General features: G+C 39.8%; 1 protein-coding gene across 4 annotated transcripts in view; it reads right to left on the bottom strand.

The window, feature by feature from the left end:
• The window catches only part of ANKRD44 (ankyrin repeat domain 44), a 288,736-nt gene that overhangs the window by 127,108 nt on the left and 148,162 nt on the right, over positions 1–13,466 (bottom strand). For all 4 annotated transcript variants that reach the window (XM_033112215.1, XM_033112213.1, XM_033112214.1 and 1 more), the window contains exon 4: positions 6,039–6,109. In XM_033112215.1, coding sequence (XP_032968106.1) covers positions 6,039–6,109 — 71 coding nt within the window. The remainder of the gene's footprint in view (positions 1–6,038; positions 6,110–13,466) is intronic.

The following is a 13,466-nucleotide window of genomic DNA, read 5'->3' as shown; positions in this document are numbered from 1 at the left end:
GTCAAATTCCATAAACTGCAAGTTGCTTTAGGCCAGGGTCTGAGTCTTATACAATTTTCTGTGCTCTACAAAGCCTGGCAGATGCCTTGCACATAGTGTATATTCAATATACACTACGGGTAGAATAAAAATATTAGTATAATCATTAGCAAACTCTCTAAGTAACGATATGCAAGTATTAACAAGGCATTTACTGTGGGGCTGACATCCCTGAGGCTGCGCTCAAGTCCTGAAGGCATTTACTCTATTACTGAAATCACTGGGGCTTTCCTCCTCTATTGCTTATAGCAATTTCATATTCTGTAAGAATTGTGTAAATTGGTGCCCAACTAATTTGTTCAATTAATCAGATTATTCCTATAGAAGTCCCCATTATTAAACTAAACTCAACCTTTATTATTGTAATTATTATTAGAGTACAGTTATTCTAAGAACTAGTAATCCAAAGGGGGTTCGCTGAAGACTTTGGGATAGGAAAGAATTCAAAGGAAACTATTCAAGAAGCGCTGGCTTTGAACAACGGGAAGGCCAGATACTAAAGTGTTCCCAACCTTCAATCTCAGGTCTCAAAGTGTAGTATGTAGACCACATGCATCAGAATCTCCTTTTCAAAATGCTGATTTCTGAACCCAACCACAGGCCTTATCAGAATCCTGGGGGTGAGGTTCTAGAACAAGTGCTTTTAACAAGTCTCCAGATGTCCTGAATGCACACTAAACCTGAGTAACACTTATCTACATCCTAACAGGTTATAAAATGCTCACTTTCTTCCTATTCCAGTAGGATCTATGTTCTCTATGTGGCCATCTTTTTAAATCATAAAGATAATTGAAAGAAAGAATAACATTCTAGTGTCCCATATAATTTTCTCAATTCTCCTGCCTACTAGTATTTAGACCACAATAATGAAAAAAAAATTTTTTTAGAGGAAAGGGGAAAGCATGAGTTTTTAAAATTTAAGCTATAAAATACTTATCCTGCTCCACTCTGGGAAACATCTTTACTCCCGTTGGGACTTCTGTCTGTACAGACACAAGCATATACCCATTTTATTGGTTGGAACAGAATCCATCAGGGTTCTCTTGTGATTGGAAGGAAGCAGTAGAGCATGGTGGGTAAGGGGGCAGGTTCTCTAGTTACACTCTCCTCCATTTACTGGCTGTAGCGTCCTAGGCTCGTCACTTAACTTTTCTGAGATTACGTTTCCTAAACTAGGATTAATAACAGTATCAATCTCAAAGAGTGACTCCGAGGTTAAAATTGAATACTGCACAGAAAGGGCATGCTCAAGAAATGTTCATCATGACAATATATATTTGGACACAACGTCCTCCATTCTACCCCGCAGACAAGATACAACCATTTTTAACTTTTTTAACCAAAAGATAGCCTCTAGAAGAGGGAAGTGAAAGCTCCAGCAATTCTCCTTTGGTGCTACCATCAGTTCATTATAGAAGAAAATGAACTGTGTGAGAGGCCAGCTGCATTTGAACGCAGGCTGTCTGGCTGCATGCCTGACTGTCTGCCCCAAATACCATGTCCTGGAAGCCTCACTTTGTACCCTCTCAAGGCCTCTATAGCACTTAACAGAGGCTTCCATCAACTGGGCTTCCATAAACGTCCATTAAACTGTCCAGATTTGTAGGCATTTAATTCCTTTCTGCTCGTTTCCAAGAAAGAAAAACAAAAATACAAGAGTAAGCTAAACAGAGGAAACAATATGAAACAACTCACAACGACACTTCAGAAAATTCTTCCTGGAAGCCCCAAATCCTGCTCATCTATGTTACCTAGAACTGCAAAATACGTTTCCCTAATGTTTTGGTAGGAGACTATCTTCTTTTCTTCACAGCCATGGCAGTAGTTAGAGGGGGCATGAGTGAATCAATGGCAGACATGCTGTTTGGCTCTAGTCATCTGTTCGGCTGCTTCCTTCCTGGGAATCCCAGATGTGGGAGAGGTAAAGGTGGGAGGAGGACGTGGGATTGGGCCTAGAAGGCAGCCCCCAACACAGCCTGGTCAGTACCAAATAAGTTTTGAAGGTTTATTTCCAGAACCCAACTTATGTTGCATGATTTTAAGGGATAGGACCGTGTCTCGATCTACGTTCTTGTCTGCAGAGGAGCTTTTATGATGTCAGGCACGGGTGGACCTTAAAACAATATAATGATCTGATACTCCTATTGTTATAACAGCCTCAGGAAATGAATTTAACAATGAACATTATTTTTCCAGGCACTGAAATCTGAACATAAAATTTGCAGGGGTAGAAAGAAGGCTCAGAAATTTTGACTTGTAGTGATATCTTTGACTTGTACTGATGCAATTTTAAAACTCATCCTGATGTTGCAGGTTCCAGTGTCTAACTGGCTTCTACTGACACACTCCCTTAACAAGCTTCAAGTCAGTTTACCTTGCATGCATGAAAGATGATTACCACAAGCATTCTCTGTGGTCTATACTAGTTCAATGTTAGCAGTTGCACAGAGAATCATGTTAACATAGTTGAGAACCCAGTCTTTAATGAATCACTCAAAAAACAATTGTTTACTGAGCAAGCTAGATGCTAAAAATACAATGACAAGCAATAGGTGTGGCACTCATTTCAAGGAACTTACTGTCTAGAAGATCCTTTTAATTAAACTAGAATAAAAATTTCAATGGTAGTTTTGTATTGTGTCAAGTTGAACTACATTTCCCAGAATTCCCTCCCTGTATTGTTCCATTTAGGGTTGGCCATAAAAATAATCTGCATGAGTTTTGCAAGGCATAAATCAGGGGTGTCCAAATTGCGGCCCACGGGCCAACTGCAGCCCGCAATCCATTTTTAATTGGCCTGCAGCAAATTCCAAAAATATATTTAGTTTACTTAAATAAACCAGGGGAGGCAATACGTACTTCACCTCGAGTGAGTGGCCCGGCTGTTTGTGTATTTTACCGCATATGGCCCCTGGTGAAAAACGTTGAAAAAAGTTTGGACACCCCTGGCATAAATGAAACCACAGCCTGACTGGTGTGTTGGCTGCCAGGTAATATTATAGCTTATGCATGATATCACTGACCAGCTGGATCAATGTGTTAGCACAGGGCAGTACTGGGTTGATGCTTCTTCAGATCCAATTGTATCCTCTTCAGCTTCTCCCATTCTTGGGCCAGGTATGTACAAGCTCAGAGGTAAAGCATGCAGCTCCTTCTGCAAGTCACCCACACCCACGATGTTGAGGCATTTTAGAGATAGATAGGGGTTCTGTTCTCCCCCATTTCATGTCCAGATTTTCTTACCAACTGTAGATCCTGCTGGCCTACAGTGACTTCGAGACCACACAGAAGCCAAGGTGACAGCCTGACATAAACTTCTTCAGTAGCTTGTACAATTATGTAATGTATAATTACTATAGTAAATACCTTATTCTGTATCTCTCATGGTGATTCTGCTTCCCTGATTGAACACTGAACCCTGTGAGATCAATTTACCTACACTTTAGAAGCAAAGAGGCTTTGAGGACAAGATAGAGTTTATAAGCCTCTCAATGAAGAAATTTTTGTTAATACCTATTCACGTAAGTAATCTCAGTGCTTATCAATCCAAGCAATAGACACATGCTGAACACACGTAGCCCCTTTGGCAAGTGCTGAAAGCCAAATTCCACAATCCCAGAGCAAACCTTCTCTGTTCTTTACCCCTCAAGCCCTCTTCCCTTTCCTGAGCTATTATTTGAAGGGGGTGTGGGCGGACAGCATAAGAGTAACGGCAACAGGATCAAATTCAAAAAAGGGAAATCTGAATTTAGGACTTCCACAGCAGAGTGATGTGCTTTGGAGTTTAGATGCCCGAAGTCATTTCGAACAATGGTTACAGACACTTCAATTTTCATCAGAAACTTTTCAACTTGCTGTGACAGATATTAATATGAAGGTATCCTCTTTTGCAAGCTTATAGATGATCCTGATTATTCACAGCTCAGGGCCTGTTTGCATTTTATTTCTTGCCTTGCAAGAAACACCTGCAAAAAACTTTTTTTGTCCAGCAAAGCTGCAAGGGAATTGATTCCTTAGAAAAGCAACAAATGCCTTTCTCAGATATAAAGGTTGATCCATCACTGGGTTGATGAATTCAAACACACTAAAAATATGTAAAGAAGGCAGGCTGATGGTTGATGGAAAATGGATATTTTGAGGATTGAAGCCTCTGCAGCTAGTTGAGCCAACAAAGGTGGCGATCACTTGGGAAAAGTAACATGGTACTGAAATCATCTGCTTTTGTGTCTTTCTGTCCCACAAGACTACATGCTTCCTGAGGACATGGCCATGTGTCTCATTTTTTGCTGTAACTCCATCAGCAAGCACAGTGCCTGGTATATAGGAAGTCTTTGGTAAATGTTTTCTGAACTAGAAAGACCTGATTCTTGTTAGAAGAGGAAACAAACCCGTATTTTTCAAAAGATATTTGATTTTTGAATTTTTTTCTAGTTTACCAAAGATCAAATAGTCTTAAAAGATGAGGAAAAATACCTCTGTGAAGAGCTGGTTTCATGAAACTGGCTATACAAACTCAAGCAGCCCATTGAACAAGCTTTCCCAGGTAAAACAGAAATGAAACGCGGAAACGTAAGAAGAATGAATTCCCCCTGGTCAGAGCAAGGCAATTTAAGATCATATGTCTCCCTCATTCCATATGGGCTATTTGGAAAGACAATACAACCAATCTCATAAAAACTACCCAGATCACACAGCACAGGAAGGAAGATTACGAGCATTAAGCTATCATCTACCAAATATACTGTGAAATTTCCAGATAGTTCCAAAGAGGAAAAGCTGACACTGATGACAACCAGCGGCACCTGTAACATCGGTGTATGCATTCTCAGCAACACCTCATGCTCTTCGGTGTGCTTGGAGAACATCACCTTCTCCAGTAGCAGAGGAGAAGCTTCATTTGGTAAAATCAGCTGCAAAGACTAACAATCCCATGTGAAGTACCTCCAAGGTTAGAGCCTCTTGTATCCCTAGATGGTGGACATGCCCTCTGACCAGGCTTCAAGGCTCACATTCTCCAGGGTTCCCTGCCACCCCTCCCCGCATTCCTCTCTGTTCTTAGTTCTAGACCTGTATAAAAATGGTAATCTATTAGCCATCTTCACCCGAATTTCCAGCATTCAAAAATAAATTCTTTCTTGAGCAACTACAACGTACCAGACTTACAATGTAGTATGAGGACACCTCAGGGAACATAATACAGATACCTGCCCTCAGGTAGCTTACATTCCAGTGACATGTTTGCCAAACTCGGCATGTTCAAACAGAGCTGATTGACTTCCTGGCCCCTGCTCCTCTGCCTCTGCTTTCACAGTTAATGGCACCACCATCCATCCAGTGGCTTCTTTTCCACCTCACCTCACAAGGCTCCAAGTCCTGCCAGGTTCACATTTATCTCTGCTGTGACCACCCCCCACCCCACCCTGCTCAGAGGACACCCAGCCTCTGCATTTAACCAGAGCCTCTACTATGAGACTTACCTTCCTCTACACCCCGTGTTCCAGCTGAACCCTCCAACTGAACCCACCATTCATTCACCTCCATGCCTCTGGTCCTCTAGCATGTTTATGCCCCTGCCTCAGCCCTCCCTACTTCTCTTGGCCTGGTAAATCCCTACTGATCCTCTAAGGGTCGACACAATTGACATCTCTTCTTGGAAGACTTCCTCTATTCAAGCAGACAGTTATTTGCTTCCTCCTCCAATTCAGTTATGATAGTGTACTGATCTGCTTACCTGTTTGCTTCCCCCTCCAGTCTGAGAACTCACTGAAGTCAAGGGTCACTCCACCCATCTTGGACTACCCCAGGCACCCCCTCCCAGCACCATAGATGGCATGCAGGATGCACTCAAAGAAACTGCTGTTCAATTTTAAAAGGTAAACCTCTTGCATTAGAACTAAAAGCCTTTTGCTCACTAGTGAGAATCCCTCCCTAATCAGCAGAAAGCGTTTTTTCTCTGTCTCGGGACTGGAGGTGCTAGGGAAAATAAGATAATCACTCACTTCACTTCTGGAGGCAACAGCTCGGTGCAGTGGGGTCAGCCACATGTTGTCCTTGGCATTTACACGAGCGCCTGGAACCAAACAGCACGAGTTAGAGACATAAGGCAGTCAGGGGAAGTTCTGTTGATGTTATATCAAATGCAGTAGCATGCACTCTCATTTGTCTGCTACAAGCACCACATTTTGTTTTGTTTTTTTCTTTGTATAAGCCATGTGCTTTCTAGCAACCAGGTAGGAGGAGACACCCAGTACACTAGTAGAAGGAGCAAGATCAGAAGCTGAAAATGTTACAAGAATTGGGTAAAGACCAGATAAGACATACAGTGTCTCACTGGGTAGGAGATAGAGGTGTAAGAAGACTGAGCGTCTCTAGGACTATGAAAAAGTAGGTTCTGAAAAATGAAGTACTTTTCAGGTGTGTGTGCATGTGTGTGTGCGTGTGTGTGTATGTTCCTGAATATAATGCATAATCCTGAATATAATATATAATCATATATGTTTAGTCATTATTTATGTCACAGGGCACACAATACTTTTCTTGGCAAACTGTCAGCATGAGCAGTCGTCCAACAAATGTATACCAAAGACCCGTTAAGTTTCAAACAAATCTTGTGAAGCTGAGTTCTGATGAGATTTCATCTGGGCTGAGGGGATTAGCAGAAATCTGCTTTATTTAGGAATCACAATTATTTCTCTGGGAACAACCAGATGTTTTGGTAGGAAGAAGCAGCTTCCACAGAGCTTTTGCACAGATACAACATGAAGCCTATGGCTCTCTCCCAGCATGGGGTAGGCAGACAGACTTCCACAGGAGCCAGAACCAGCTCGCTCTCAGGGATGTGCCTCATGCTCTGCTCTCCGGAGGCCACATCACCCTCATGCAGCAGAAACTGTAGGAACGGAGTCAAGGAAAGCAGAATATGCCTCCTTCCACGACACCCTCTCCACAGTGCAAATCCACCAAGTCTACAACTTAACTGATGAAACACCCAATATGAACTTCTTTTTGGAGGAGGTTTAGGGTTTTGATCAGTCTTCTGGTCAGATATGGAAAGTTTTATAAAAGAGCTGCAAAAGAGGAAGAGAAAATATAGATTGTATTATACCTTTGTAGATATAATAAGACGAGACTATTTTAGCCTTAGACAACAAGGAAGGAAGCTTGTTGAGGAAGAAGAGTGAAGGACGAATTAAAGAAACTAGAAAGTAAGGCAGAGGGGAGGAAGTACAAAGGCGGTGCCTTGGCACAAGAGCCGAGAAAGTGAGTCAAGTGGAAGCAGGGGCTGACTAATAATCTCTGTGAGGTCAAAGCCAGCTGACAGCTAAAAAACAGAAAACTTGGATTGAAAAAGAAAAAGACTTTCATGGGTAAAAGTGAGCTAGAAATTTAGTTTACGGCAGTAACTAAAAGGAAATAAATCATAGACTTTTTTCTCTTTAACTGAAGAAGAACGAATACCACCAACAATATCCATTATAGAAAACAAGAACATCATAATCCCTAAAACAAAGACATAAAATGTCTCCTCTCCCCCGATTCTGATTTCATTGGTTTGAAATGGGGCACAAGTATTTTTTTATAAGTTCCCCAGTACCCAGGGTTATTATAATATGCTGTCAAGGTTGAGAACCACCAATAAATTGTTGCTTAGTTTATATCAGGCTTAAAATTACTTGAGTCCTAATTCTAACTCCATCTGGGCAGTTTACCTGAAACAGTTCAAGCCCCTTACATCCATAAGGACCAAATAAAATAAGTTTGCACATGCTAAGAATCAAAGGCAGTAAATACCTGTCTCCCAGCAGTAGGAAATCCTGGGCTAATTGCTCTGGAGACAGTGGGATTCACGGTCAGAAAACCCAGGTTTGAGTTCTGACTTCAGCACCTACTGGCCCAGTGAACAAGAGCCACTAATCTGTAAAATGAGCTAACAGCAACACAAAAATAATAATTTCTACCCACTTTACTGGGTGGTTGGAAGAATAAAATGTACTTGATTCTTTTGCAATTCTGTAAATTGCAAAGCACTAGAAAAATGTTAGCAGTTCTAATGTCTCATTCACCTCTAAATCTAGGACTCAAGGAAGTAAGAAGCATAGAATTCCTATCACATCTTTCTCTCCCTAGTTCCAAACTCTGGTTCTAATAATATGGAACAGAAATACGTATTTTATTATTTATAGTCTTTGACAGAGTATGTTTTGTATTGCTTGTGTAGAAACTTAAAAAGTTAATGCAAGAGGAAGGAACTCAAATGGCAAGACACATGAAAAGATACTGCTCCTCAAAATTCATTAGGGGGAAGCAAATGAAAGTGACTTTAACATATTGTTTCACACCCATCAAATTGGTGAAAATTATAAAGGGTGACAATGCCGAGATTTAGTAAGAGTATGCAGCAACAGGAAGACTTAAATACAGATGGTTGGAGTGTGAATTGGTACAGCTCCATTGGGAAGCAATTTGGTTCTACCTAGGAAAATAGACAATGTGTGTGCCCTACCACCCAGTTATTCCACCCCAATCATATACCCCAGAGAAAGTCTCACACTTGTACAAGTATATTCCCTGCAGCATGTTGTAACAGCAAGAAATTGGAAGTCCTAAATGTTTGATCAAGAGAAAAATGGATAAATATACTGTGATATAGTTGTACGATGAAATGCTACACTGCCATGAAATGAACAGATTGAAGTTCTGTACATAAACAGATGCACTTGAAAAATGATATTGAATGAACAAATGAATTTGCAGAATAATACCTATGGCATACTAACAGTTACACAAAGTTTGTAAATTTACAAAAACAATTCTATATTTGTTTATAGAAGCACAGACATACAATAAAAGTAACATACATGGCTAAGAAACATATAAATTCTGGACAGTGGCTGTCTTTAGGAAGGGAGGGTGGGGAAAAAGGGTGAATACCTATACCCCATGGGCTGCAACTGTGTCTTCAATGTTTTATTTTCTTTAAAAAAAGATACAATGAAAATATGGAAACGTTGGTTTTGCAAAGTTTGATGTACATGGGTATATTAATTCTATTATTTCACATTTTTCTGTACATTTGAAATATTACTAACAAAATATTTTTAAGAGAACTAATACATTTGAAGTTTTATGTTTCTCAACAAAAATAGGGGGAAGGCGGATTACGTTGCTTTTTTTTTTTTTTACAATATTTTTTTCTCAGTTAGTGGCCCTTGATGTAAAAATGACATTTCCATCCTTTCCATATAAAGTGGTCCAGCCGTACAGTATCTTCCAGGATTTTCCTAAGGCTCATCCCAGGTGAATAAGAGAATGGTAGCAAGATGCTCTTGGTTGTGCAGTCCAATTTGAAAAGAAATTTTCAAGTTAATAATATGTTACTTGCTGGTCTCTTTGTTGTTTTTTTCTTTTGCTCTCCTTTCTCCACAATCACTACAGCTCATCCCAGGGGTAGAATCCTCAGCTATAGAACAGAGGCAAGGTAAGCACACCCAGGAAAGGCAGGACCACAGAAGTGGCAGAGATGTAGAGTCTTAGGGCATCTTTTGTTGTCTCTCCAAATGCCACTTTTTTAGCACCACAGTTTGAATCGAAGTATCTCATCCCAGTAGCTCCCTCCGCAGCCAGCCCACCAGAATGCTGACGAGGGTATGGTCTATGAGTGTAGCACATTCCCAGATCTGTGTCTACCTTTTGCCACTGCATGTCAGAATCTTATCTTCAATCTCCCTCTCTTTCTTCTGCCTCCCTCTTTCTCCTCTTTCCCTCTCCCGCTCTCCCCCACCTCATACATACAACCTATTTCTGTCTTTGTGTGTCTATGCATTAGAATGCTCTACAACATGTTTCTAAAGGAAATAACTATGGGTGAATATTAGGACTAATCTTCAAGGATGTTTTACAAAAAGTTTGTCATAAAATACTGGAAACAACTATGGTGTTAGACAAAGAAGAGCGGGTTAAATAAATTATTGTATAGCCATATGATGTAGCTGGGATGCTTTATAAGAATGCTTAGTAATGTGGAGAGATGTCCACAAAATATTGTCATGTGAAAAAAGCAAGTACTAAAACATTACACATGGAATGAGTCCACTTTTGTAAGAACAGTGAACAGTCTCTAGAAGGATATACCACAAAAGCCCTGACAATAACTTTTGGGCACATGATAAGCACTATATAATAATCGCTTGCTATTTCTAAAAGCAGCGTCAGAGACTAAGAGATAAAGACTGGGGGGCATCTGCCATTAGCACAGTTCTAAGCCCAGGCCAGACCTAAATTAATAGTTGCCAACTGAAGGACGCTTTCTGGTTAAAAGAGAAATTCAGCAACATCTCCTCAAATGAGCTGGTGTGAACTGAAGCTATGAAAATTTGCCTAACACAATGAACAGCAACAGATCTATTTTTCTTTATGTTTTGATCACACAAACAATACACGAATGAATTCTTCTTAAAAGAAGAAAAGTATCATTACAGATTTAAGTAAAGTCCCCTTGAGTATCATCCCCAATGCTGCACTCTCCCTACTCCCTGAAGAAAACCACTGCTCTGAACTTGGTACACATGCTTCCAGTTTCTTTTATGCCTTCATGTGCAAATATATGTACCCATAGAAAATCGAGAGAATTAAGCTGAGTGGTCAGTACAATATTATTTTTGTATATTTAAAATATTATAGAATAATTTAAAAAAATCTATAGCATTGTTTCGTAAGTTTTTTAGTATGTTGTATCATATTGTAATAAGACCCTGAATCTCCTTGTTTCACTCAACAATATATATTTCTTATCTACCTATGTTGATACTTAGAGAGTGAGTCCATTCTTTTTCATTTCCACATGAATTCCAACATATAAATGCCACATTTTTTAAGACATTCACTCTATTGATGGATATTTTACTTGTTTCCACTATTTCACTATTCAAACAATGCTGCTATGAACACCCATAAGATGATGACTCCTTATGCAAATGTGTAGGTACTTGTCTAGGACAGATAATTAGAAGTGGGCTTGCTGTGTCACAGGTCATGCACACTTCTGGTTTTCACAGTCTCCACCCTACAAAGTGCGCCAATTTACTCACACACAGTATGTAAGACCACTTAGTTTTCCCCACTTCCTCATCAAACTGGGTATTATCAGTCATTTAAAATATTACATACCTGATTAGAAGAAAGTGGTATCTCATTTCTGTGCTTTCCTGTTTAATAGGGAGGTTGGTTGACTTCAAATATGTTTGTGTACTGGCCAATTACGATTCCTTCTCTGAGAACTGCTCGTTCATGTTCTTTTTCCTATTTCCCCTGTTTTTCCAATGTTAGTATATGTGCTGCTGAAGTGGTCACTCACCTATTTTTCTATTATTGTATTTTCTTATAATTTGTATTTACACACTTGCATTGTATTGTTATTACTATTATTGTTTATATATTCTGAAAACTTTCATTTTTATGTAGATCCAAATGTGGCTTTTAATATTAAAATTCTTTCAAGGAGAAAAATGACCCTGAGCTTGCTGAGCACCATAAAGCAACACACCCCTTGCGTGTAACAAACAACACCAACACTGTTTCCGTGCAGCTTTGGAGTCACTTGAAGAGTTGAAAGATAATTAGAAACCTAGCAAGTGGCTCCTTTCGGTCCCTGTTAAAGTCCTCTATCACTCCACTCAGCCTCCTCCAGAAGATTGAATGGGCAGCTGCTGAGAAAACCTCCTCTCCCTGAACAACAGAATTATTATGACAAAAGCAGAGTTATCTGCATGAGGACCGAGCAGTATTTCATCAGTGTCATCCCCTGCTCCTGGCTTCCTCATCCTCTTCCTCCGAATGCTTCCCAGAGTCTTGTTTACATGTCAGAGGGAGATGTCAGCTGGTTTTGGCTCTGAGTTGAATATTTATAACTGATTTTTCTACAGGAAGCTCCACGTTATTTACCTGCCTGTCAGGCACCATTGTGCACTGACAGACACAGAGTCTGCATGTCTAATGATTTAAAGGCAAAAGCATTTTAAAGCTTAAACATGTTTTTAAAAGTGCAGGGCTACACTGATTCTTCAGAAACACAGACCCATCTAAAAGTTGTCAGGCATAAACTCTGATTATAAATTACGGGCATTTTTTTTTTAAATCTTATCCCTATTACCACTTAATATCATTTTCATAGAGATCAGGAGTAAGAAGAACTCTGAGCATCTTTTCCAGAGGCAATATTTCTGTTCTCTTAGCCCTGTCCTCAAGGAAGAAGTAGAACAAAGAAAAACAGTAGACAAGTGACAGGAATATCTTATAAGGCAAAGAGAGTAATTGATTCCTAAGGCTGATTTATCCAAAGTTTGGCTTTTAATTATAGAAATAAACAACTATGAACAAAATCATATGAAATATTATAATACAATGAAGTCAGCTTGCTATTGATTTTTTTTTAACCAACAGACCAAATCTTATTACAGCCCAGGAGACTGTCCTTCAAAGCAATGACCTTGGAAGAGTGTATGATAATTCCATGTATGTGGCAATTGCTTGGAACATTTTTAGAGCTCCCCCTTGGGCTTGCTTTTAAAGCCAGTTTTCATACCTACCAGATAATGGCTCATCATTTTATAATCACACCTCATTGGGGGCCAAAATCATCATTGCCTGATTTAATCACCCCTCTTTCACTTCTAGAAAAAAGATAACAACAACAAAATCCAACCTCAGAGGATGAATATCTTTTATGCATGAAACTGAAAACCATGGCCTGCCACAGCTCTGGAGGAAATTTGCATTGGGAGGGGAAATCACATTTCGAAAAATCACAGGAAATAATTTTATAGGAATACCATTGTTTGGTGGCCTAGGTTGTAATAAATTTATTTATTTATTTATTTATTTATTTATTTATTTATTTATTTATTTATTTAAATTTATTGTTTTTAATTAGTACTTACACCTCACAAACACTCCCATGTTAGAGGGTGGGTACTTCCAGGTTTCTTCCTTCAGCCCAGAACTCTCTAACCCTTGTGCATCCCCAGAGTTTCTCTACATGGTACTGTCACTGTGGTCATTTTTCTTTGTGCTCTGTTTCCTATATCTCTACCTTTGTCTCTTAACTCTTATCCACTGATTGGTTTACACCGATCTCATTCATACGTCTCTGGGCAAATGATTTAGCAAGCTCCTTTCCTTCTCTCTGCCTTAAGCCTAACTAGGCCAGTCCCCAAGCAGAAGCTAAAGTAGGGGCTGGGGGCGGGGCAGAATAAAGCCAGAATCTGGACTGGCAGTTATATGAAGGGGAAATTTGCAAGGCCTAAGTTCCTCCCTGTCTTCTCAGAGGCATTCAGGACTCCATCCACCTGGCTAACAGGAGATAATGTCAGTAGGAATTTAGCACGCTTGGGTTGCACTATGCTCTGCAAGTTAATACAGCAATAGAGAAA

Source organism: Rhinolophus ferrumequinum, chromosome 8, assembly GCF_004115265.2.
Source record: "Rhinolophus ferrumequinum isolate MPI-CBG mRhiFer1 chromosome 8, mRhiFer1_v1.p, whole genome shotgun sequence".
Classification (NCBI taxonomy): domain Eukaryota; kingdom Metazoa; phylum Chordata; class Mammalia; order Chiroptera; family Rhinolophidae; genus Rhinolophus; species Rhinolophus ferrumequinum.
This window is presented reverse-complemented; position numbering and strand designations above follow the sequence as displayed.